Genomic DNA, 27056 nt, shown 5'->3' on the forward strand with positions numbered 1-27056 from the left:
AAGAGAGAAAGAGAAATTCATGTCTGTGTTTGTGATTATCTGTCAGACTTGGTCTGCCCAAGGCAAGGATGCATGTATTTCATAACGATGAATTTGTTTGATTTCAATATAGAGGAGAGGTATAGCTACCCTGTAACTGCTGCTAGTAATGGCTTTATGTGATTTTCTGTAAGTTACGTGATGTGTTTCGTCTTTCTTTTCCCAAATACAATAGGTTTCTATAGCTTGCATCGCATCACTTTTCCAAGAGAATGGGGGCCCGTTTTATAAGCTTTCCGCTCCCAGCCTCTTTACAGATCTCACTGTCTACTTTTGATATAGAAAACTTTCTCTTAAAAGCCTTAAAGATTACATTTTTTTCTACTCTAGAACTTTTCTGCAACTTCTTTGTATGGCATTTCACATTTATCTACCTTTGTGAACTTGATTTTATGTCTAGTTTTAGAAATCTTGAGATCTTTATTTAAAAGAATCTGAAAAAACAAAATGACAGATCCCTTAGTGCTTTGGAGGATTTAAAATTCAAAGTAAATAAAAAATAAAGCACTTAGTCTTCAGATTGAGAGGTAGGAACATGGGTTGGTAATAGGCTCTGTACACTGTATTTGAATCTGCAAATCCTACAGATTTGGGTCGTTTTGTTTAAAAGAATTGTATCAAGTCTTTACAGGGCTTTCCCCTCCTCCTCCCCCAGGGACTTGCTGTCCAAGTGTTCTGTTGACCACTGGAAAATATAAGTGAGCTTTTCTGATTACTTTTCCCTCTCTAATACCTGAATTACCTCCCATTTCAATTGTAGCTGTTTACAGACTCTTATAACCTCCAAGTGACAGAGCATTTAGAGTCTAGCCTCTCCTTGTTTCCTAGCACACTCCTCTATGGCCCCTCACTCTCAACAGATGAGAACTACCTCCATCAAATCTAGAAACTTTCCTGCATTGGGAGCAATCTTTTCTCCCCCTTCCTCCTGTCTGAAGCCAGTTCTCCATTTGTCCTCTGGGTCTCAGTGTCTCTTCTCTTTCTAAGACCTCGTACTTGCTGTTTTCTCTCTCAAGCACAGCTGACCTCTCTCTTTCTATTGGCTCTGTCCCTTCAGCATTTAAGTGTGCTCAAACTTCTTCTATCCTCAGAGAGAGAATTCTAATGATAACCCTTTCTCTACTGCATGATCCTTACCACTGGCTGCTTACAAATCCCTGTCTTTCCCTTCACCACAAAATTTCTTGAATACTTATCTACACTCACTTGTCCATTCCTTCACTACCTACTTATGCTTCAGTCCTTTCTAATCTGAATTCTGCTCCTATGCTTCACCAGAATTGCTTTTGCTAAGGTCACTGGTGACCTCCACATCGCTAAAGCCAAAGGAAATTTTTCAGTCCTCATCTTACTCAATCTCTTAACACATTTCACACAGTCAACTACTCCTTCCTTCTTGAAATATTCTTTTCTCTTTTATTCCATGATTGTATGTTCTTTTTCAGAGCCCTTCCTATCTACCCAGCCATCAAATACAGACATTGCTCAGGGCCTGGTCCTAGAGTTATTCTCTTCTCCTTCTGTGCTCTCCCGCAAGTGATATCTACTCCCATGGCTTCACTTACGATCTGCATTCCAGCTGCTCCTGTATTTCTGTCTCTAGCCAAGGCCTCTCTCCTCTGCGTCTCAGACTTGCACAGCCAGTTGTCTCTTGTACGTTTCCTCTTGAGTGTCTCAGATGCGCTTGGCATGTCCAACACAGATTTATAATCTTTTCTGTCAAAACTGCTTCTACCTCATTATTCCCAATGTTAGTATATAGCTTAAGCCAGAAACCTTGGCAATATCCTTTATTTCTCTTCTTTATTCCTACCCCACCTCATTATCCATTTGTTCACCAACTCTTGTCATTTCTGGCTCCTAGATAACTGTCAAATCTGCCTCTTTCCTCCATTCACACTGTCCTGGGCCACTGTTGATCATAGCTGAGATTATTCCAAGCTGGTCTCCTGTTCTGTCTCCTACCCCTTAAATCCATTCTTCATACAACAGTTGGTGTGAATTTTTAACTCAAAATTGGTCGCCTTACTCTCCTTCTTAAAACCCTTTAGCGGTTTCTTGTTACAGAAAGAAGTTCAGACTCTTGGCATGCCTCTAAAAGCCCTTTATGATCTGATCCCTGACTACCTTTCCAGCATCATTTCATTCCATTCTCCCCATGGTTCACTATGCTCCTACCACCCAGGACTTCTCACAATCTCTCTAATATACCAGGCTGTTGCTCTCTGCTTTAGGGCTTTGACGTAAGCTGATTGCACCACCTGGAATGCACCTTCTGCTCTTCCCCCTTTAGGTCTTAGCTTAAATGTCACTTCTTCCTCTAGCTTTTTCCTGTCCGCCTTATGTCCAACTATTAAGAGGCTACTGTAATGCTTGGCATTTCATTAAGCTCAGAGCATTTTAAAATAATAGTTCAATGTGTGTCTTCCTCACTTGACCAGAAGTGCTGAAGGCACAGCAGTCCAGCACAGGGTCTGACATATAGTAGGTACCTAATAAATGCTTGTTGAGTGGGTGAGTGAGCGACTTAATGGAAAAACTAAGGCCCAGTGGAGAAACTAAGGCATGGAGAAGTAGACACTGTCATCCCCATTCTTGGCTTTACCCAGTTGGTAGTCCTAGTTTGGGTTACCTAAAATGTTGTTCCCTCCCTCCTTATAAGCCATAGATTCTACCTCTACTCCATTGTTATATTTCTAGTCAATGTTGTCCTTTCTCTATTGATCAGAAACTTGTAGAAGGACCTTCTGCTTTAGAGATTATTTGATTAAAAAATGCTGTCTAGGGGCTGGCCCAGTGGCATAGCGATTAAGTTCACACGCTCCACTTTGGCGGCCCACGGTTCTCAGGTTCAGATCCTGGGCACAGACAGACGCACTGCTTGTCAAGCCATGCTGTGGCGGTGTCCCATATAGAGTAGAGGAAGATGGGCATGGATGTTAGCCCAGGGCCCATCTTCCTCAGCAAAAAGAGGAGGATTGGCAACAGATGTTAGCTCAGGACTAATCTTCCTCACACACACACACACACACACACACACACACACAAAAATGCTAATTTCTTGATACTCAAAAAACAGTCACAAGGCAATATTCAAATATGCCCTTGTATGTATCTCTAAGTACATATGGGCAAAGTGGAGATATATTTACTGTTCCCAAGAGTAAACTTTTTGCCTCTATTTTTCTTTTTTGTTTGTTTTTAGTTTCTCCCTTTGCTTCAAGCATCTCTCAGAAGAACAGTTTTAAACATTCAAACTGTTAACAAATACGTTCAAAAGAGTTACTTTAAAAAAATCCTCTTAATTGTGTGCCTAGGAAACGAGCTGCTTGCAAATCAGTGAATGGCTCACACAAGTACAAAGGGAACTCCAAAGATGTCAAACCCCCAGACCTGTGGATCCATCATGAGAGACTGGAGCTGAAACCCATCGATAAGTCTCCAGACCCAAACCCCATCATGACTGATACTCCAATTCCACGTAACTCTCAAGATATCACACCGGTTGACAATTCTATGGACAGCAACATCCATCAGAGGCGGAATTCATACAGAGGTGCAGGTTTTTCCCAAATGTTGGGAGACTATTTTCATTTCAATCATTTTCCATTTTATAAGGTTGCCTTAATTTGGTGATTCCTGTACGAGGTTAGGTTTAAAGATATGTGTGTTATAGGATGTGGTCACAATCTGATGAAGAATGGTTAGCTTATTATTGGGGGAGAGGTTCTGTACTCAGATGAGACAAGCTTCTAGATCTTCTAGGTCTCCCATCAGGTTTCACCAACTTGATGCTCAAGCATTTGAGACAACCTAGCCCATGTCTGTGCATTTCATCTGTCCCTTCAGTTGGAGTCCAGCTCTCACTGTGGTGTTCAGAATGTTCTTGGTCTGGATGCTCTTACTCACAGACACCACATTGAAACATGGTAGGCGGCATTGTGTCAACTGCATTGACTCTCAACAGGGACTCCTGTAATGCGCTAATGATGATTTTCCTCTTTATTTCACTTCTTGCAGAAATACCTTGTCCCCATTATGTTGTTTGTGAGTCTTGAATCCCTACTAGAAATGTTTTACTGCTGAGGCTGTTCAGTGGCCTAGGACACACGCTTGTAACCAACCTCCGTATTTGATGTCTAGGGCATGAATCAGAGGACAGCATGTCTACACTGGCTGGAAGGCGGGGAATGAGACCAAAAATGATGATGCCTTTTGACTCCCAGCCACCCCAGCGTAAGTTACAAGTTTCTCTTTTCCCTAGTGCTGCCGATCTATCCAGTTATGTGGGGAACAGCTATGAATGATCTCTTTGACTTCACTCGATCTAACACAAAAGATAATCCACCAAAGCTGTGGCACCTTGAGGGAGGAGGTATCAAACAGTTGCCGTAATTTGCAATTAATGTTATTCTTGAGACTAGCTTCTTTAATCTTAGGGTAAAAAAGCCAATTTCCCCAGTCTCCTGGGAATATGGAAATAACCAGTCTCCCTAAAAATGCCTGGCATCTCTGCCGGGGGAGGGGGGAGCATCCCTCCAGGCTGGGGCTGAGGACGGCCAGGTGTCACAGTATTCCTTAGACTTCCTGACACATATTCAGTTTTGATAGGTACATGTGGAATTTTTCTTTAATTAATAGACTTTATATTTTAGAGAAGTTTTAGGTGGACAGCATAGAGTTTTTAAAGCAATATTTTTCAACCTTGTTTGACCCATGCCTTACTTTGATAAGCATAAAAGTTGCCCAACCTCCTTTAATAATATTTGAAATGCAAAGTAAGTTAACTATCATGATTAGGAACCAAAAAGCAATGAGACAAACCAATTCTTTTTTTCAAAATACTGTGTCTTCTCCCTGTTACTGTTTTCAAGGTAGGAAGCCTTTCAGGCTAACTGGCACAGTGGAGCTTCCAGTTGAGGGTACCCAGTACCGTCCCAGAGTGATAAGAAGCCACTTGCCAGCAATGTAAAGTTTAAGAAACTATTTGATCTTTAAGTATTTGCTCTAAGCTAAACAGTAAGCCAGTAGGCCTTAATACTGTCAGATACCTAGATTCAAATCTTGAAAGCATCAAATCCTGAAAGATCACTTTTCTGTTTAACTTAAATGAGCTTTTGAATTTTTTATTTATTTCTTAAAAGATGTCCCATTTCAGAACTCTCAGGCATATCTCTCTGTCGACAAGTGACACGAGATTTAAATAATCACAGATATCCCACACACAAAGAGATGCGCCATGGCACCCTATAGTTGGAAACTGGTGGAAACCCTGAGCGTGTAAATGTCTGCACACATACATACTCTCACACTCACTCACTGTGCACAAACACGTAGGCACTAGATTCTAAAAATCAGCTTTGAAAGAGTAAGGGCCGATTCATTAATAAGTCATTTCTGCACAAAGTAGTTTTTGGTTAGGGTCTGTGATGGAAAAAAAGACCTGTACTTGGAAGCATGCAGGGAAAAACCATGGTTTCCCTCTTATAAGAGGTGCCCTGGACGGGGTCCCCAGGTTTAAAAACATAAATGTCTGAGAAGAGTAAATTAATCCATTCCAGTTGCTTTTGATTTATAAGCAGATGGTAGCTTGACTGCTTATTTGTTTGTTTTGTACAACACGTTAGTTCTTACCTGAACTGGCTTATTTTTAAAACTTGTAAAATCGGACTATGTCTATTCCTAGATTTGTTACTTTTAAATATGTTAAGGAGAAAAGATATGTTGTACCAATTGATATGATTCCTTTTGTTTTCTTTTTTTGGTGGAGAGGAAGGATTATTCATAAATATACAATATTATTTAATTTGTGCCTCAGCAGTTAGGTGGGTGAGTAGAATCTTTAGTTCAAGAATCTGAAACCAGGTACTTGGATATACTTGTGATCTTCAGGTTTTGAGATATCCTTTACCCACGTGGCTACAGTCCTTCTTCATAAGCCTGGATTCCCTGGAGCCTGTCTCTACCATCCACCTACCCTGGCCTTTAATGGCTGATCACTGCTGGGAAGGGCTTGCTGGTGTCAGGATGAGGTTAAATCCAAGGCCTTGCACAGAAGCATCGGGTTCTGATTCAGCTAACAGCTAACACTTGCTACCTGTATTCTAGGCAGGTGCTTTCTATATTGTTTTATTTTTTTATTTACTAAATTTGGAAAGACTGGAAATACCTTAAAAACGAGAAAGTCAATTTTGTTTTTCTTTTGTGAGAGTCATCTATACCTAGAATGCTTTTTTCCTAGGTAAAAATCAGCAGGCTTATTCCCCTCACCCTACCCTCAATTCTGGAAAACAGTGATTCTGAAGCACCCCACTTCTGAAAACCACCTGTCTTCCCCTAGAGAAGATGCTGACTCCCAAACTGCCCTGAGAATCCTCCTCAGCCAGCTTTTCCAAGTGTGTTTTGTCCCAAAGGACCACCTGAGCCTTCTGGTCCCCGAGAGCAGGGAGAGCCCCTGTTTTGTTCCCCAGGCCTTGAGGAGGGGAGGTGCAGCAATGCTCTGGGGTCCCTGGTTGATTGTGCCACCTGCTTGTTTTCTCGTGGCCAGGACAGGAGGTAGCTGGACAATAAATGCATCTATTTTATTGACTGGGATTTTTCTTCACCAAAGTAATGTTGAGTGGCCCCACAAAGATCTAGAGAGATCCTTGGTGACAGAAGACATTTTAATAGACTCCAAAGGCTAAGTTTTATCACAAAGTTTGTGAAACCCTTGGTTGGAGAAAAAAATCCTGTGTTCCTAGTCAACCCCGCCAGTTTGGGGGATTTAGAGCTGGTTGTCTTGATCTTAAACATTCTGTTTCTACAACTATTCTAAGGGAGTACCTAAGAAAAGTGTATTCGCAAACTGGGCTTCTGATTTTCTTTGTTTCCATCTCTGGGATCATTAATGAAGCCTCGTAAAGGAACTGCTTTGTCTTCATAGAAAGTTGTATATGGAAATCTGTGTGGAAGGGTGGATTTGTTAGCTAAATGCAGCAAATTGAATTCCTTAGCCAATGTGGGAAGGAAAGAGGCAATTAGGAAAGATCCATTTATATTTTAAAACGTGAATGGTTGTGGCTGAGCTCCCAGACTGGAAGTAGTAAGAGATACTGCCATAGGCCTGTGTCTCATGCATTTAGTACTGAATTGGACCATAAGAGTTCAATTTCCTTTGCATTCTTTTTAAGATATGAAAACTGATTAAACAGCGACTCATTCCTTCAGCCTAAATACCTATTGCATGCCTCATTCAACAAGTAAAAAAAGGCAGAATGAATTAGGAATATATTCGAAGGAGAAGGGACTTCTATCTTTTTAACAGGAGAAAAAATAATAGAAACCTAAACTATCATTTGTTTGCTTTTGGATTTATATTTTGTGACATATTTTAATATACATTTTTAATAACTCATGTAATCCATGTTTATTGTAGAAGAATTGGAAAATACAGATAGACCAAAAGGAAAATTTTTTTAAATCCTGACTGTTCCTCCCCACAAGATAATTACCGTTAACATTTTACAATATATTCCTCAGACTTCTTTTCTGTGTGTATATAAATGCATGGATAGGAGTTTGTTGATTTTTTAAAACAAGTGTAAAATCCATGGCTAATTGTCCAAATCCAGCCAGCTGCCACCGAAAAGCCAAGGGAGTGGTTGTTCTGTATGGGGTGGGGGGATGACTTTGTTCTTGAACTGTGATTTGTGTGTCTGTGCAAGCATGTTAAGCATTTCTCTGTCTTGTGTTCATTCACAGCTGTGATTAGTGCCCATCCCATCCATTCCCTCGATAACCCTCACCATCATTTCCACTCCAGCAGCCTCGCTTCTCCAGCTCGCAGTCATCTCTACCACCCGGGCAGCCCATGGCCCATTGGCACATCCATGTCCCTTTCAGACAGGGCCAATTCCACAGGTGAGAGTTGAGGATCGAGCCCCAGATGGAAAGCATTCCAAAAGAGTTGGCAAGCTGAAATGGGGAAGGACTTCCCCTGCTTAGAAGGATTTGGAATTTTTCTCAGTGTCTTTATTTATCATAACATTTCTGTTACTGACTCAAATTTGTTTCTGTGAAATTCACCCCATTTTTCTCTCTAAGTTTTAAGTGCTTAGTGCAAGGTATCCTTTTAGTAAAAACACAGTAGCTCTAATCACATAATCATGTCTTGTTCCATCAACTTACATCTTAATTCAGTAATATTTTCAGTTTGTTTATTTTTTTAATCCTCCAATTTGAAAGGAAAACACATTCTGGGTGATTTTCAGACACTAGAGGTTGCCTTTGCCTTACAGTCACCCTAATGTTAGGAGGGCCGGTAGGGTAGCCATAAGGTACTTCTTATGTTAGTCTTACTTACTTCTGCCGTTGACCAAAGTAAGAACAACATCCACGGCAGCGGGGCCAGTGGCTGTGTTGAGTAACAGTTTTAAGGAGGAAATATTGAAGGTGAGGGGACAGTAAATGGAACAAATACTGTCATTCCTCATTAATTGAAAATTAATTTCCATCCTCTCAGTTTTAAGGTGCAAATCTAGTAACTTCCCATATATACAACATACTCTCTTTCCACCATTTGAAACCTGTCTATTAATAGTTATGATGTTACTAGTAGAACTAAGTTTTGGTGATTCTGGGAAATAAGTGAATTGCATTTTAAAAGAACCTCAAAACTTCATACTGGAAGTTTGGGTTGGCAGTAACATCCCCCTCTCCTTTAAGTTTTGATCAATTATAAACATACCCAAAACATCAAATGAATATCAAAGCTTTATTAAGAGATGCCTAGTAACTCCCAAAGTTATTTACTCCCAAACCTTTATTTGGTTTGGAGAATGCTGCTTGAACTCATGTCTAAAACTGGCCTTCCTACTGTCTCCTTCCAAATCCAGGCTTGGGGTCCTGCCTTTAGGGAAGATAACCTCTAGGAGGCCGTGTGGAGCACCAGTCTGCCTCACAGACATAGTCTCAGATAGTACAGGGACCAGAAAGCAGCCCTCCAAACCTGCTCTCAGAAAGCAGTTTTTGTGTCCTGACCCTGTTTCTCCATTTTTAAGGCAGAAGAATCTCACCAGCTAGGATGTGGGCCTGCCGGAGTGCATGGCAGGCTGTTCCCCCATCAGGTCAGCTCCCTTCCCCTTCCTCCTGGAGTAGGAGGCATTTGAGAGTTGGCAAGAAGCATGGCGGTGCCCACCCAGCCTTCATCCATGTGGTCTCGTGTTGGTGAAAGTTCCCTTCTGTATGGACCTAGGCAGAAAGTGGAGTGAGGAAAAAGTAATGATTTGCATTACTAAAGGGTTCCTTGCTTTAATGACCAGAGGGATAGAAGAAGGTAAAACCTAGTGATAGAGTCACTGAGGATGGATTTGAAATGTAGAACAAGTGTCTAGAAATGATCCGAGTTCTCTTACTATTATATTTCCTGTGTCTCTCAAGCTCAGGGTTGCCACAAGCCCTGTCCATGTGGGCTCGGCATGGCTAGAACTCGGCCAGGGCAGTCCTTGCTCTAGAGAGCCTTTACTGTGTCACCACCACTTGACGTAGGGAGAGCACCTTCCACTTGTCCAAGCCCCTCGGCCAGTGTGAACTTTGTGTGTCTTAAACAACTCTGAGAGGTAAGTCAGTCAGGAAGTGGGCCCTTCAACCAAAGTAGGAATTTTAGTTACAGCCTAGTTTTCCTCGTGGGCCAGTTGTGTTGCACAGTTTCAGGGCACACGCTTCACAGAGAACCCAGTATGCCTGGTGCCCTCTGGAGGTGTACAACAAGGCGGCCCTGGTCTGTGTCAGCAGGCCCAAGCTCTCCCTCACGTAGGCAACGCTGTTTTCCTTTTTCACATTTCTTTGGCCCTCAGAAGCTTATACATCAAATTAAGGCAGTTGAGGTAGCCAGGGAGGCCTGTGTGCCCGGAGCTGACCTAACATATCTGCCAGTGCAGGCTGACATTGTCCGGGCTGGAGCCTGCTTTCTCTCCTACTCCCTGCTGCCTTCCATAACCGGCTTCTACCTGGCGCAGGATCACACAGAGTGGGACCAGCAGCTCCCCAGCTGTGGTGATGGCAGGCTTGAGCAAGCGTAAGAAGTGAGATCCTCAGCGCAGCCCTTGAGAGGGTGAGAAGTGACCTAGGCCTGGTAGGGTTATCGCAGCCAGACTTTCGACACTTGGGGTGGGGTGAGTCCCTCATCCCTGGGACCCAAGACCTTTAAGCTAAGGGGGTAGCATGTATGACTGGCATGGCCTGTCTCCTGAGAGCCCAAGGGAACAGATTCATTGCTACTCAGCAACAAAGGTAGGGAAATAAGTTGGATTTCTGCACGTCACTCATGTATTACTATTTAAAAGGGTTTATTTTCCTTTGTAAGGTTGGGGACTCTAGGAATCAGGGGAGGCCCTCCTTCAGGCTACCTGGTGCAGCCTGTTGCCCTGAGCTGGTGTTCCCCAGGCCCCTCCTCAGGGTGGGGATGGTGGTCTGCAGCAGCTCACACTGTTGGAAGGGTCTTCCTCAGATGGTCTCCCTGGGCCTTGGTGTTGCTTCTGCTCCTGCAGGGGCAGGGGCAGGGGCAGGTGGTATGGGCATGGAAGGGCAGTCTGGTGTGTGGTGGTTCAGAGCATGGGCTTGGGGGTCAAAGGCAGGGATTCAAGTTCCTGCCGTGCTCCTTCTAACTGTGTCCTGGGCCAGTGCTTAACCTCCCAGTGTCTGCTGAGTGACCATGAGGACTGAGAGAGCTGATGAAGGTAGAGCACTTAGCACAGGGCCTGCTCACAGTGAGCACTCAGTAATTTACAAAGAGGAGAGTCTCATCAGTTATTCAGGTCCTGTGTTCAGCACTCTTCATACATCTTCTCAGTTAATCCTCAGTGAGCTATGTGTCGTTCTCCTTGTTTTGTAGGTGAAGAAACTGAGACTCAGAGAGATTCAGTGATGGCCAAGTTCACCAGCTAGTTTACCAAGATTAGAGTCCTGGTCTCTCTGACTCCAGAGCCTTGGCTTTTCCCACCCTACCATGCTGCTTCCAGAACAACTCTGACCCCTTTTCACGTATTTTGAGATTATGTTCTTCCTGAGTCTTCCCCTTCTCCAGGCTGATCTACCCCTTTCCTTTCCCTGGACCCAAACACCCTTCATATAGCATGATCCTAAAGCTGTTTGCAGCCCCCTGGACTGTTGGGTTGTCCAGGTCTCACTTGAGCCATCGGGCTGTTGCTCTGGTGAGGCCGTGCACAGTCCCCAGAGGGCACACAGGGCCTGTGGCATTGCCTCTGCTGCAGGAACCACCAGGTCTTGCGGGCAGAGCTGGCACTTGTCAGCTACCCAGCCAACCTTGGTGACTAGACATATTATCTGTGAAAGGCCAGTCTCTAAGACTGTCAATCAATGAGTGAAATTTTAAATATTATTTTGTACTTATTTATATCTTATAGATATATAAGACAGATAATAGACAGTAGTCTCAGGAACCTTTATATGTGCTCCATAGTAAGTACTAAGGAGAACTTTAAATCTATAAAATGGTAACCACTTAGCTGTAAAAAATACAGCCAAAAAAGGTGAAAGTGGTAGGCGAAAGTCGTAGGTGAAAAAATTCCAGCAGCTGGTTCCCGAAATTGTTTGGGACTGTCTTAAGTTAGTCCATTCTTCCTTAGCCTTGGCAGTGGTGCTGATCCATGTTCCCTTGGACTACCACTGATCCTCAGTGCTTATTGAGCTGTTTAGGGGCCCTTAGAAGTAGCCAGAGCCCTGGGATGGGTGTATGTTTAATGGTAAAAGAAATGCTAACATTTAGACTTTCCTGCTGTAGAATCTGTTCGAAATACCCCCAGCACTGACACCATGCCAGCCTCCTCGTCTCAAACGTGCTGTACTGATCACCAGGATCCTGAAGGTGCTACCAGCTCCTCTTACTTGGCCAGCTCCCAAGAAGAAGATTCAGGCCAGAGTCTTCCTACCGCTCATGTTCGCCCCTCCCACCCATTGAAGAGCTTTGCTGTGCCGGCAGTCCCGCCCCCGGGTCCTCCCTCCTATGATCCAGCGTTGCCAAGCACACCGTTACTGTCCCAGCAAGGTGAGTGAAGACAGCAGCACCACTGGAGGGACCCTTTCGCTCTGGCTTATGGCAAAAGCTACCTCTTCTTTGAAGAATAACAAAGCAAATATCCTCCAAGCTTATCCCAGCAATTTAGAGTAGCAGGGAGTCATTGTCCTGCTCAGGGAGTATATGACCTCCCCCTTTTGGGAATGCATATGAACCAGAGAATAATTTGGTGGGGAGTGAGGGCTGACTTTTTGAATTGTGTTTTGGGTGCAGAACCCATGGTGGTAAAATCCAGTGGACGACAGATCTAGTCTGCTCAGCCTCCTGGAATCGCCTCAATACAGGCTAGGGGAAGCCAAGACTTGGAAATAAGGAGGAACCTTAGGACGGGGAAATGAACCCTGCAGATGGAAAGTCCATTCCCTGAGTTCTCACAGCTCAATAAGAGTCCCCTGAGCTCAAAGGCATGCTCTTTTTCCCTATTCTTCCTTATTATTATCTGTTATGATGGTGTGTTTCAGAGTAAGTCAGTGGTTTTCAAGCTTTTTGGTCTCAGGACCCCTTTATACTCTTAAAAGCTATTGAAGCCATGAAAGAGCTTTTCCTCATGTGGGTTATGCCTATCAATATTTACTATATTAGAAATTAAAACTGAGAAATAGCAATAAATCTATCATGGTAAGATAAATAGCATATTTTTATGAAAAATAAATATTTTTCAAAACAAAAATGTAGTGAGAAGAGTGGTATTGTCTTACATTTTTGCAAATCTCTTTAATGTCTGGCTTTAATAGAAGAGAACTGGATTCTCATACCTGCTTCTGCATTCAATCTGTTGCAATATATTGTTTTGGTTGAAGTGTAAGAAGAAAATCTGGCCTCACAGATACATAGTTGTAAAAGGGAAGAGTATTTTTATAACCTTTTCAATTAACTGTGGATATTCTTTTTTGATATTGCAGCAAAACTCAACAAGTTGTAGTTTCTTATAGGTTTGTTTATAATATGGGATCAGAAACCATAACCATGAACTGTTCACACCCTGTCCATTAAAATCCATCTGCTCTTGTACTTTGAATACATATCAAACATCACACATTGGTCATTTGGAAAATATTGGTTCACTAAGTTATACAGATCCTCCAAATCTTGATACATTTCATTGTATGATATCTACAGATACATTCATTAATATCACCACAGGCTGTAAGTATTGGGAAGCTCTCAAGCTCGTGATGGCAGATAGAAGTTGTTTAAAATTCCAGTTTTCACTTAAAACCTTAAGTTTTATCATTGGCAATAAATACTGTCTGTTGCTTTCCTTGAAGTGACTGGCTTACTTCATTCACTTTCCAGAAAATGTCTGCCAAATGCTCAAGTCTGATTAACTGGTTTGTCTGTCAGTCTGTCTTTGAACCAACATTGGTGTTCCCTGATAAAAGCGACAGTTAGCTCCCAAATGCCTTTATTTAAGACAGCCATCATACTTTGGTATACAGCAGAAGTACTTTATGCATACTTTCCATTTTGTCACATAGAATATTTAAAAGCTGTGTAATCAGGTTGACATTTAATAAAATAATTTTTACTCCTTCATTAAGGATGATCTTAAGTTAAACTGGCTTTTTTAAAACCTCAGTGTGTCAGTGAGGGACTTTACAGTTTGGTGCCACTGCCTTAATTTATGCTGAGGCTCCCGCAGTTCTACCCACTGTTGCTTTTGTGCCATCAGTGCAAGGCAAAAAATGCCTTAGTATTATTATGAAAAGAGTTTTGACCTCCCAGACATCCTGCAAGGGATCTGTGGACACCACACTTTGAGAACCACTGGACTGGGAGGTTAGTTTTCTAAAGCCAAATGAGTATTTTGTCTAGCCTTTTGGATGCCCCGCTTTCTCTCTCTTTCCATTTTGTTCAGAGCAGTGCCTTTTCAGAACAGGATCTCTGCCCTGGGTCTGGGTGCATCCCTCAACCTGAAGCAGCATTTGGACCTGAGGTGCCTTTGTGAGGTCTGGGGGGAGCAGGCTCGACCCCACACCTGATGGTGCCCTTTCCCCCTCAGCTCTGAACCATCACATTCACTCGGTGAAGACGGCCTCCATCGGGACATTAGGAAGGAGCCGGCCTCCTATGCCAGTCGTGGTTCCCAGTGCCCCTGAAGTGCAGGAGACCACAAGAATGCTGGAAGACTCCGAGAGTGTAAGTTCACGGGGCCATCAGCCCAGCCGGGGTGGCTTGTTGCATGTCCCACAGCCTGAGAGCATGCTGGTCACACTGATACTCTGTGCTGGCTCAGAAGTGTGAAGCAGATCTCTCGTTCATTCAGCAGACATGCACGGAGCATCTCCTCTGAGCCAGGAACTGTGCTGAGGGCTTGATTGATCTGCTTTCTCCATGCCCACGCTGGTGTATCTTGGATTAGCTTGTCACACCAGCCCAGCTAGGGATTTTTTCTACCCCGCCTACCCCCCTGCCTCCCTTTTAGTTCAGTCCTCTCTGTCTGGTCCTCTTGTCTTGATTTGAACCATCCATGTGTCCTTTCCTCCCTCAGTTCTGCTTCACTACCTTTTCTGAGCTGGATTCTGGAGGGTAAGGTGCTTGAGTGGTTGCTCTCTAAATAGGCAGTAGGTTCTCTCCTTGATTTTTCCCTGTCATGTTCCAGTAAATATGTCTGCCTCTGCATTTCCAGGTGCAGGACTCTCTAAGAGGAAAGCTTGGGGTCCTGAGATCCGGGGGACATACCAACTGTGTTGACTGTGACAGAGACCTAGAAGGGGCGGGCAGTGGGGCCTCTGCCTGTGAGAACATTGTGACCCTGGGCAGTACGTGTTGGGGGAAAGGCATTTTGCAGTGTAAAGAAATGAGTGATTACTGGCTTGGGATCTTAGTGACCTGGGCACATCCTGCAATCTCTTAACTCTTCTGGGCCACCCGGGGTTTTGGGTAGTCCAGCCTTTCAGGGCAGTTTTACCACTGACCACTTGACACTCGGACTTCTGTCTCTGGGCTCTCCTTCTGGACGGCTCCTTGGCATGCCCAGTCACAGTGTTCTCTTTTCCATAGAGCTATGAACCAGATGAGCTGACCAAAGAGATGGCCCACCTGGAAGGACTAATGAAGGACCTAAACGCCATCACGACAGCATGACGACATTCACCAGGACATGACTCCAGACCTGAGTCTAGACGTCTTGGGACTTAGCCTTGCAAACAAGGAATTGTACAGAGTACGAGAGGACAGCACTTGAGAACACAGAGTGGTGAGCAAGCAGACCAGCCAGCCTCCCACGTGGGGCTGGCTCCAGGCCTGGCCGCCTGCCTTCTCCTGGTCAGCCTGGAAGAAGCCTGTGTCGAGGCAGCTTCCCTTTGCCTGCTGATAGCCTGCAGGACTGGGCACCATGGGCCAAAATGTTGTGTCCAGGGAAGAGGCAAGAAGTGCAACCTACATTTCACTTTGTGGTCAGGCTGTGTCTTCGTGCTGCGACTACATCGCCTTTATGGAGTGTAGACATTGGCATTTATGTACAATTTTATTTGTGTCCTATTTTATTTTACCTTCAAAAGAAAAACACTATCAAAAACCAAGGAAGTCCATGGTGTTCACAAGTGGTTGACATTTGACTACTTGTTTGAATTATGTATGGAAAGTCATTGACAGTGTGGGTTGTTCCAGGGGTTGGCTTGTTTTTTGTTTTTGTTTTTATTTTTTAATTCTGAGTCATTGCATCCTCTACCAGCTGTTAATCCATCACTTTGAGGGGGGAGGAAATGTTGCATTGCTGTTTGTAAGCTTTTTTATTATTTTTTTATTATAATTATTAAAGGCCTGACTCTCCTCTCATCACTGTGAGATTACAGATCTATTTGAATGAAATGTAACATTAAAAAGACTTGTTTGTTGCTTTCTGTGCAGATTCAGTATTGGGGTGGGGGAGGGGGAGGGGGTTGGGAATAGGAAGTGGAGGGGCTGCTGAGGTCCTGTGAATGTTTCAGTCATTGTACTTTCTTCCAGAAGCCTGCAGAGAATGGAAGCATCTTCCTTATTGTCCTTTCCTGGCATGTCCGTCTTTATTGTCACTAAGTTGCAACTGGAGTTTCATTTGGATCTAGTTGAGAAATTTTTCTGTGCAATAGGTAGGTTCGAGGATTTAGCTGCCCTGATGTCTTGGTCATGTCCTGATGAGAATGTCTGTGCTGAGGAGCCACGTGCTGTATTTCCAGTTGCGGGAGTGATGCAGAACAGGGAGCCTGAGCCCGTTCCTGGGAAATCCGAGAAAAGGATGGAGACCCTTTCCTGCAATTAGCACTGTTCCCGTTTGGGAAGTTGGAGGTTAAGGAAGGACCTGTGTTTCCATGTAGGACTCCCTGCTTCTCTCTGGTTCCTGTCCTCAGCCAGTCCAGCTCTCACCTCCACGTTTCTGAGCCCTTAGGAAAAGCACTGGTGAGAATGAGGCCGGCAGGGGCTGCGGTGCCCATGAGGCTCCCCGCTTCTCTCCGAACGCTGTTCTCTAAGTAGCAGGGGCCAGGGACAGAGGAGGCAGCTGCCCCCTCCTCCCTCCCAGCAGCCCAGCTAAACCCCTCATTAGAACGGGGGGCGGGTGGGGTCAGGAGGTCTCTGAGGTATGCCGAGAGGCCCGGCCGCACACGCAAGCCTTTGCCTTTGCAAATGGTTCTTGTGTTCTTTTTCTTAAAAAATGGAGGAGCTTAGGTGGGGCTTTTTTAATATTAAGAATATATTATGAAAAAATACAGGACTGACCCTCAGGCATCTTCCCCTGCTCCCCATCAGATTCCCAGAAGCGAGTGTAGAAGGCACATCGGGCAGTGGTTCTGCAGCCAAGAAGAGGTCAGTGGTAAGACCACCAGCGGGGACCCCAGCCCGCTGTCCTGGGCCTGAGCACTGCCCCAGCTCCACAGGTGCCCGCTTGCCCTTAGGTGTTGGTTGTTTCCCCTTGTTAGGTCTTATCACACATGTGCTTTTCTAGAAGATGAACTCTTTGTATTTATTATTTTGGGGCGATGAAAAGTGCAATGCTGGAACCCCTGCTGCCATGCTAGCTGGTGACAGAGGACAGTGCCAGCCGGGATTCTGGAAACCAGTGCACTTACACTGATCCTGACGAGAGCACTCAGAGCACCCTGGACACCAGGAGGGCTTGATTCCCCAGAACCTGTCTCACCTTTTGCCCAAAGAAACAAGCTCGGTATTCGGGGCATTCCCTCCTGTGCCCCCTGACACATCTGTTACCTCAGGGCCTTGGTACCTGGATACTGCCACAGAACCGGGGGTGGGGGGGCCTATTTTTAAATAACTGTTCAAAGTTGGGGGATTTTTTAAAATTAAAAAAAAGGAAAGCTATTCTGTATTGCACCTTTTCACAATTGAATACATTTTCTTACATTTTCCTGTGACTTTTGAAATTAAACCGTTGTGTGTCTTGTAATGTCCTAGTTGAGCTGCTGCTCAGCAGCTTCCTTCAGGAGGATCTGGAGCAAACGTGTCTGTTGCCCTGTTGCCTGCTGGAGGGGGGCCTGGAGGACTGCTGGGGACTCGTCTGTACACACTTGTTTGGCCTTTTCTGTAGTTGATGCTGTAAACTCTATGGCTTTTTAAAAAACAATTTCATGTTTTTATTTAGTATTGGAAATCCAATACACTTTTTTTAATCCAATCAAACGCTGGTCTGCTCGAAGAGTTATTTTCCTTTTTCCTTAAGAAAACAGAACTTTGGGGTCCCCTGTTTCCCAGCTTCAAGTTGACTCCACTGTTGCCCTCACAGCCGTCAAGGCAAGAGTTCTAAGGGGCCCCGGGGAGGGGCAGCAGGTGAGCCAGGAGGCTGCAGGCTGTGGTCTGGTTGTCCGCCAGCCCCGAAGATGAGTCCCATCCCTGTCCCCACCCACCGTTCCTGCCCTTCGGGGACTGAGCATCCTGAGGAGTCCAGGGTGACACCTGGTAGAAAGAGCCAAATGACCCCTGCTGGAAAGTGCAGCTGCTCCTGAGTGGTGTGCAGGCCACGTCCCTGCTGGGGCAGCATCCGGGCAGCACCTCGTTCCTTTGGCACAGACTGAGCACCTGCCCTAGGCCAGAGCCTTCCGCTCCCAACCCCGCCTCTCATGGGTGTGTGATGCCTGGAGCAGGTGTCTGCAAGGAGCCCCACCTTTCCCAGGCTGCCTTGCCTTCTGACTGTTCACTCTGTGTCTTAGCTTGGGCTGCTATAACAAAAATACCACAAACGGGGGCTTAAACAGCAGGCATTGATTCTCACAATTCTGGAAGCTGAGAAGTCCAAGCTCAAGGTACCAGCAGATCTGGTGTCTGGTGAGGACCTGCTTCCTGGTCATAGATGCCATCTTTTTGCTGTGTCCTCATATGGCAGAAGGGGCGAGAGAACTCTCTGGAGTCTCTTTTATAAGGGCATTAACCCCATACATGAAGGCTCCACCCTCATGACCTAATGACCTCCCCAAGACTCACCTTCAAATACCGTCACCTTGGGGATTAGGATTTCAACATGCATTTGGGGAGACAAACATTCAGTCTGTAACACTAAGATTTCTCAGGGTGTGCAAGAGTCTGGGCTCACAGTGGTGAACACAACAGCCATGGGCCCTGCCCTCCATGAACTTGCAATACAGTGAGGGCTGGATACAGAGCCCAGCGTCCTTACTAACTGCTCCCTCAGCCCTGGGACTTCATCTCTCCGCTGCCCAGTGTACTTCATGAAACCCAATCCCATCATTCCCATTAGTGGTGCCCTATTGGCCTCAGGCTGGAGTCGGAGTTCCCAGTGCTCAAGTCTGTGCTAGTCTGCTGCAGCTTCTGGTCTGCACTCACGTTGCCTTGTGCACCCCGGATTCTAGCCACAGAAAGCTACTTGTGAAACACTGTTCGGTCTGCACGTGAAACGCCCTCTCCACCACCACTCCTGCTCCAGGAGAGAACCCGCCAGTGCTGGCCCTCCTCTGCATCCCTAGGTGGAGCTCTCCGCACATTTTGCAGTGATTTATCTGTGGAGTCTTTTTCCACTGGACTATGCACTCGGTGGGGAAATAATTTCTCACTCTTCTCTGAAGGCCTAATGCCAGGGGCAGTTTCTGACAACATCAGATGCTTGTCTCCTGGATGGATGGACAGATAGTCATGAGGATTCATGGCCTGGAGCATGTTGGGTTCCCACACACACCCCACCCCTCCCTTGGAGGAATCCTAACACGTCCCTGGTGTTACTGGAGCCAGGACCCTCTTTCCATTCCAGCAGCCAAGGCCCTCTAGTGTCCCGATGTGAACTCGAAAGATAACAAAGACCTGTCTGCCTGGCAGAGTCGTAAGAAATGGTGCTGATGCCACAGTGAACAACTAGGTGCTGGGAACTAGGGCAAGGACGTCCTCCAAGTTGGTTTTCAGACAAACATTATGAACAAGGCTCTATGTGAAAAAGAAATACCGTTTCCCCAGTCCATCAGCCCCTCCCACTTTCAGCCACTTTCCTGCCAGGGGTGTGGTCTCATCAGGAGATATTGGAGAACAGCACTGAACAAGCCATCAAATTGATGGGGAAGGGGGCAGGGGGTGGAAAACCAGGGAGCCAAGAGGGGGCAGCCCGACACACAGACAGAGGGGCCCCAGACAGTGGCACCTGACTCTTCACATTGGGTTTCCAGCTACCAAAGAAGGAAGTTCCCCAGGGGGGCGGGGGGGAATGGCTGGGGGCAGAGGTGGGAGACAGTAACCGAAGGAAAAGAATTCTTTACATTTTTCATAATCTTTTAAAAGTACGTAATGTTTAAAAAATGATATTTAAAACTATAAACCACAAAAAAATATTTTAAAACTAAAAATACAAATGATACTCAAAACTTAACCCCGTAAGCAGAGTGGATGATGTTCATCTCAAGACGCTCTTTTACTCCACTAGGAACTTGATGGGTTTTGGAAATGAAAAGATGGGCCTAGAGCTGAGCTCAAAAGGGCTTAGAGGGAGCTTTGCTGCACTATAGAATACGAGGAATTTGGAATTTCCTGAAATAATTAGGGGTTGGGGAGGTAGCGCTAGCAGCGGGTATAATCAATGAGATGGTGAGAGAATCAGGGGCCGGGTGGGAAGGTACCCCCAGTGGGAAATGGCTGCCTTTGAGGTGACCCAAAAGACTTTTTAAAATGAGAGGATCTGAGAGGTAATTTAATGCTGTTTACTCTTTGCACTTCTGTGACGTAAACCTCCTCCAATTCCCCAAATCTTATATAATTTCTGACACATCTACAGGGCCTTGCATGAGTTACTGGCTTCCTCCCAACAAAGAAGAGGGCATCTGGTCCAACATGGTGATGGACAAGCCATGAGTCGGGCATGGTGAGGGTGACCATAAATGGAATTGGTTCACCAGAAGCAGGAGCTCAGAGCAAGAAGCAGCCAAAAGAATCTAAACCTGAGAATTCACAGAAATCCAGGGAGCAGAGGGGAGGGCACAAGACCTCTCACATGTCAAGAAATGTGAATTCCAATCAGCCTTATCCAGATTTTAAGAGGCAGATGCACCTCAGCTGGTGTCTGGGTTGCAATTATTTTACATTTCCACCCCCTCCATCTCAATGTCCTGGAGCAAAGCCCCATCTCCCCATCATAGATGTGTGTGCTAGGTCCCTGACCTTCGTTAATGGGTCTACCTTCTGTGGACCTGGTCCCCCAAAGGAGAAATCTGGGAGCCATTCTAAACTCTTGCCTCAACCCCACAGCGCATTGCTCAGCAAATCCTGCAGCTCTGTCTCTCAACTGTCCCTCAAAGTGGCTCCTCTTTGTCGTCTATTGGTCAAATTCCTCATTGACCCTCCAGCCTCAGCCTCACTAGCAATCCAGCCTCCACACAGCTATGGAGGTGATTTTTCTAACTCAAATCTGGCCTCTATCCCCTGCTCAACATTTTGCAATAGCTCCCCTATCACCTGCCCTGCAGAATAGAGTCAAATGTGACCGTGTCTGCCCCTTCTCTTTTATTTGCCACTTAATCTGCCCTTTCACCCAAATTTGGCCCTACAATAGAGAGCAATTTGCATTTATAGAATAAGCCACTATGTCTGACTTCTGTACTATTCCCTTTGCCTCAAATTCTCTCCCTATCCCCTACCCTCACTCCTGGCTTCCTCTGCCTGGTAAATTTCTGTTCACCTTTAAAGACCCAGCCTAACCATCCAGACCGCTAGGCGTTCTTGTTTCTATTTGTCTCTTCCAATACACTGAGCTCCTTAAGGAAAACAGTCATGCTTGTTTTCGGATTCTCCATGGCAGTGCCTAGCACACCATAAGTGTTCACTAAAGGAACTTGCCTGGTGAGGAGGATGGACTTGAAATCACCATGGCCCAGTGCTGGGGGAATTTGACAAAGTCCTAATTCTTCCCGGGAGCATATATTCAGAAGGGTTTTACAGAGGAGGTAAGGCTGAGCTGAGTTGAGGAATTAATATGATGCTATCTGTCTGGAGGGAGGAGGCGGCCACTGCAGAGTGAGGAAGCTGCCCGCTTCATGTGGCCATCAGGTACCTTGAGGAGAACAAATCCCAGCCATCCTGTATTGTGCTGAGGCTGGGGCCTCTAGGGCTGTGCTCAGCTTCCTGTGATTGGATTAAGCACTGGGGCACCAGCAGACCAGTGCAGAGGAGATGGAGGATGCACAGAGCTGGTGATATGCTCTGCAAAATCCCTGGGGCACTGCAAGGGCGATGCTGGGCCCAGTGGAGCTGGGTTTGGTTGGTCAGGTAGATCAGTCCCAGTGAGGCAAGAATAGGTGGGTTCCTTTCCTAAACTCAAAATCCAGGTCTTACTGAGAATTCTGGGCAGCTTTCTGAAAGAGGACGGGAAGAACTGGGATCTTGAAGGCAAAATGATGGATCAGGCTCCCATAGACAAAGTCGCCTAGGAAATGGCAAGAGAACCAGCTGATAAACATTCTAGACTAAGACAGAGAAGGGAAACTGGCCGGAACTGAAGCCAAAGAGATCTTGGTGTGTGCAGGTGGCATGAGAGAAGGAATATTTTAGGCCAGTGAGAAAAGGGTCTCCCTCACCCAAGAAGCTGGGAGTCATTCATCATTTCACAAATATTCCCGAGGGCCACTATATGCTGGGCACTGAAGATGCAAAATGAGTAAGACAGTCTCTGTTGATGTGTTCACAGTCTAGAAGAGGACACAGACATTTAACAGACAGAAATTACCATCCAGCATGAAAAGTGCTAAGAGACTTGACAAAGGGATCTGGTAAAGCGAGGAAGGAACATCCAACCCTGACTGCAGGGTCTGGGCGTCACAGAGTAAGTAACACCCACAATGGTGGGGAATTCACTAGAGAAAGGAAATGGAGTTTCTTCCAGCCTGCTTACACTAGATCTGAAAGGCAGGGAAAATTCAGATACTGGCTAAATTACAACAGAAACACTTTTAAATGAATTGCCTAAAAGAAAGTAAGGATTTCCCCAACAGAGGACCAGAAAACTGAACCCAAGTGGTAAATGAAAAGAGAAGCTGGTGTTTCCCTGGGAAAAGCCTACTACCAGGAACCTGGAAGGCGGGGAAAGGAGGCCTGGGGGTTGGGGGGAGCCCAGCCTGACACTGCCCACAGCCAGGAGATGACAGCACAGCTGTATTAAAAAAAGAAGTAAAAATCCTTATCTCTCTTACTAATTTGTTGAAGACTTTTGTGTCTATATTCATAAGGGATGTTGGTCTGTAGTTTTCTTTTTTTGTATTTTTTGAATCTGGTTTTGGTATCAGTGTAATACTGGCCTCATAAAGTAAGGGAAGCGTTGCCTCCTCTTCTACTTTTTGGGAGAGTTTGTGAAAGACGGTCAATGGTTCTTGAAACATTCAGTAGAATTCACCAGTGAGGCCATCCGGTCCTGGGCTTTTATTTATGGGAAGTTTTATTACTGATTTAATTTCTCTACTTGTTGTAGGTCTATTCAGATTCTCTATTTCTTCTTGATTCATTCGTGGTAGTTTGTGTGTTATAAGAATTTGTCCATTTTATCTAGGTTATCCAATTTACTGGCAAACATTGTTCATAGTGTTCCCTTAGATTCCTTTTTATTTCTCAATGGTTTGTAGTAGTATCCCTCTTTCATACCTGATGTGCGTATTTTGAGTCTTCTCTCTCTTTCCCCTTTATTTTGGCAGTCTGGCTTTTTTTTTTTTTTAAGTGCAAGTAGCAAGTTTATTTTCTTTGATATGGAATTCACAGAGTTAATCTGATGGCCCCAAATGAGATAAAATTGCAACATTTGCATATGAAAACTTTCCTTGAAACACTTATTCAGATCTTTGTTAAAATTATTGATTGTCAGATCAAAGAAATGCTGCAATCTCATGTTTGTTCACAGAAATCGAAAAAAAGTTGTTGGGAAGTTTCAAAATGGCAATTCTATCCCAGAGTCATAATTACCAGGGGGAAAAATGCTCTCTCAGCTAAGAATTTCGACAGCGCTGTAATACTGCATACATCCACTTTATACAAAGGCACGTGCATTTCTCGGAGAGAGTGTGTTCATTCCTATTACATCGTTTTTGGAAATGGGCTCAATTGCCTTATAGTCTCCAATAGGGTCAATCATCAAACTGTCAAAAATCGTCAATTTTGTTGATCTTTTCAAAGAACCAACTTTTAGTTTGGCTGATTTTTCTGTATTGTTTTTCTGTTCTCTTTCATTTATTTCTGCTCTAATCTGCTTCTTCCTTTTTGCTTTGTTTAGTTTGCTTTTCTTTTCCTAGTTTCTTAAGGTGAATGTTTAGATTATTGATTTAAGATATTTTTTCTAATACAGGAGCTTACTGCTGCTATAAGTTTCCCTCTGAGCACTGCTTTTGCTGTGCCCCATAAGTTTTGGTATGTTGTGTTTTTGTTTCTGTTCATCTCAATTAGCTTTCTTTTTTTTTTTTTTTATAATTTTATTTATTTATTTTTTTCCCCCAAAGCCCCAGTAGATAGTTGTATGTCATAGCTGCACATCCTTCTAGTTGCTGTATGTGGACGTGGACTCAGCATGGCCGGAGAAGCAGTGCGTCGGTGCGCGCCCGGGATGCGAACCCGGGCCGCCAGCAGCGGAGCGCACGCACTTAACTGCTAAGCCACAGGGCCGGCCCCTCAATTTGCTTTCTAATATTCCTTGTGATTTCCTCTTTGACCCATTTGTTATTTAACAGTGTGTTTAATTCCATATATTTGTGAATTTTCCAAATTTCTTTCTGTTATTGACTTCTAATTTCATTATATGGTGGTCAGAAAACATACTTTGTATGATTTCAGTCCTTTTAAATTTATTGAGACTTGTTTTGTGGCCTAACACCTGGTCTATCCTGGAGAATGTTCCATGTGCACTTAAGAAGAATATGTATTTTGCTGTTGTTAGCTGGAGTGTTCTAGATGCCTGTTAGACCTTGTTGGTTTATACTGTTGTTCAAATTTTATATTTTCTTTCTGATCCTCTATCCAGTTGTTCTATCCATTATTGAAAGTGGGGTATTGAAGTCTACAACTATTATTGTTGAATTGTCTATTTCTCCCTTCTCATTAAGTCAAGTTTGCTTCGTGAATTTTGGGGCTCTGTTGTTAGGTGTATATATGTTTATAATGGTTAAATCTTCCTGATAGATTGACCCTTTTATCATTTTAAAATATCCTTTGTCTTTAGTAACAATTTTGTCTTAAAGGCTACTTTGTCTGATATTAGTATAGCCGCTCCAGCTCTCTTTTGGCTAATGTTTGTATGATATATCTTTTCACATCCTTTCAACCTATTTATGTCTTTGAATATGAAGTATGTCTCTTGTAGACAGTATATAGTTGAATTATATATGTATAATATATAAAATATTTAAATATTAAATAATATAATATCAACAAATAGTATTATATATTATTAATATTATATTAATAATCTTATACATTTAATTATATATTATATTTATATGTAACTATATAATATAATTTTGAGGTATATACATATATATGTCTCAAAATTATATAGTTTTTTTATTCATTCACCAATTTCTACCTTTTGAGTGTTTAATCTATTCACATTTTATGTAATTACTAATAAGGTAGGATTTACATCTGGCATTTTGCTATTTGTTTTCTATATGTCTTTATTTTCTTTTTGTGCTGTTACTCCATTACTGCCTTCTTTTGTGTTAAGTAAATATTTTCCAGTATACTATTTTAATTCCTTCGTCAAAAGGCATGAATCATAAAAGAAAAATTTGATAAGTTGAACATGATCAACATTAAAAATGTTTACCTTTTGAAAGACATGGTTAAGAAAATGAAAACGCAAGCCATAAACTGGGAAAAAATATTTGCAAAACATATATCTTATAAAAGACTTGTATCCTGAATATATTATTTATAATTCAATAATAAGAAAACAAATGACCCATTAAAAACAAATGGATAAAGATTTGAACAGTCACTTTACCAAAGAACACACATGGATAGCAAATAAACACCCAAAAAGATGCTCAGCATCTTTAGCCATTTGTTGTTATTAGTGCCATTGAATCAATTCAGACTCCTAGCAACCTGTGGACAGCAGAGCAGAACCCTGCCCGGTCTTTTTGCACCATCCTCTCTCTTTCCTGTGCTGTATCATACAACGTTCCGCTGCTATTCATAGGGTTTTCATGGCCATTTTTTTCGGAAATGGGTGGCCAGGTCTTTCCTCCTCATCTGTCTTAGTCTGAAAGCTCCACTGAAACCCGTCCACCATGGGTGACCCTGCTGCTATTTGAAATACCAGTGGCATAGCTTTCAGCATCACAGCAACACGCAGCCACCACAGTATGACAACCGACACGTGGGTAGTGTGCTTCCCTGACCGGGAAATAAACCTGAGTCGTGGTGGTGAGAGCACTAAATCTTAAACACTAGACCACCAGGGCTGGCTCTATAATATTATGGAAATGCAAGTTAAAACCAGGAGTTAACATTACACACCCTCTTGAATGGTAAAAATAAAAGATTGACAATATCAAGTGTTGCAAAGATATGCAGTGGCTGGAACTCTCATACAATTGCTGGTGGGAATGCAAAACAGTATTCCAGCTTTGGAAACTAATCTGGCAGTTTCTTATAAAGTCAAACACACACTTACCATATGACCCAACCGTGCCACTCCTGGATATTTACTCAAGATAAATGAAAATCCACATCCACATGAAGACTTGAACATGAATGTTCATAGGAGCTGTATTTTTTTTTTTTTTTTTGTGAGGAGATCAGCCCTGTGCTAACATCCGCCAATCCTCCTCTTTTTTTTTTTTTTTTTTTTTTTGCTGAGGAAGACGGCCCTGGGCTAACATCTGTGCCCATCTTCCTCCACTTTATATGGGACGCCGCCACAGCATGGCTTGCCAAGCAGTGCGTCGGTGCGCGCCCGAGATCCGAACCAGCGAACCCCGGGCCGCCGCAGCGGAGCGCGCGCACTTAACCGCTTGCGCCACCGGGCCGGCCCCAGGAGCTGTATTTTTAATAGCCCCAAACTGGAAACAGCCCAATTGTGCATCTGTGGGTGAATGAATAAACAAATTATGGCATATCCATACAAAAGAATGTTGCTTGTAATACACACAACAACGTGGACACAGCTTAAAAGCTTTAGCCTAAATGAAAGAAATCAGACACAAACGATGACATACTTTATGATTCCATTTATATAAAATTCTAGGAAAGGCAAAATTTTAGTGACAGAAAGCAGATGGCCAGGGGTCAGGAGTGGGAGGAGGAGATTGACTGCAAAGGGACATGAGAGAATTTGGAGGAGTGATGGAAATGTTCTAGATCTGAATTGTTGAGGTGGTTATAGGACTGTGTAAATTTGTCAAAACTCATTGAACTGTACACTGAAAATCGGTGAATTTTGTTATATATAAATTATACCTCGATAAAGAAAATAGATACAATTAGCAATAGCAACAAAAATAAAACGTACTAGGGATAAATCTAACAAAACGTACAAACC

At 43.9% G+C, this 27056-nt stretch overlaps 1 protein-coding gene across 4 annotated transcripts in view; it reads left to right on the forward strand.

Moving 5' to 3' along the window:
• The window catches only part of NEO1 (neogenin 1), a 233387-nt gene extending 217431 nt beyond the window's left edge, over positions 1–15956 (forward strand). For 2 of the 4 annotated variants that reach the window (XM_087428670.1, XM_087428671.1), the window contains exons 23-28: positions 3357–3595; positions 4183–4275; positions 7783–7941; positions 11822–12085; positions 14118–14254; positions 15119–15956. In XM_087428670.1, coding sequence (XP_087284796.1) covers positions 3357–3595; positions 4183–4275; positions 7783–7941; positions 11822–12085; positions 14118–14254; positions 15119–15202 — 976 coding nt within the window. In that variant the 3' untranslated portion in view covers positions 15203–15956. The remainder of the gene's footprint in view (positions 1–3356; positions 3596–4182; positions 4276–7782; positions 7942–11821; positions 12086–14117; positions 14255–15118) is intronic. The other 2 variants (XM_087428672.1, XM_087428673.1) reach the window with 1 other exon arrangement.
• Positions 15957–27056: the final 11100 nt, after the last annotated feature.

Source organism: Ceratotherium simum, chromosome 3, assembly GCF_057802395.1.
Source record: "Ceratotherium simum simum isolate JZ-2026a chromosome 3, ASM5780239v1, whole genome shotgun sequence".
In the NCBI taxonomy this organism is placed as follows: Eukaryota; Metazoa; Chordata; class Mammalia; order Perissodactyla; family Rhinocerotidae; genus Ceratotherium; species Ceratotherium simum.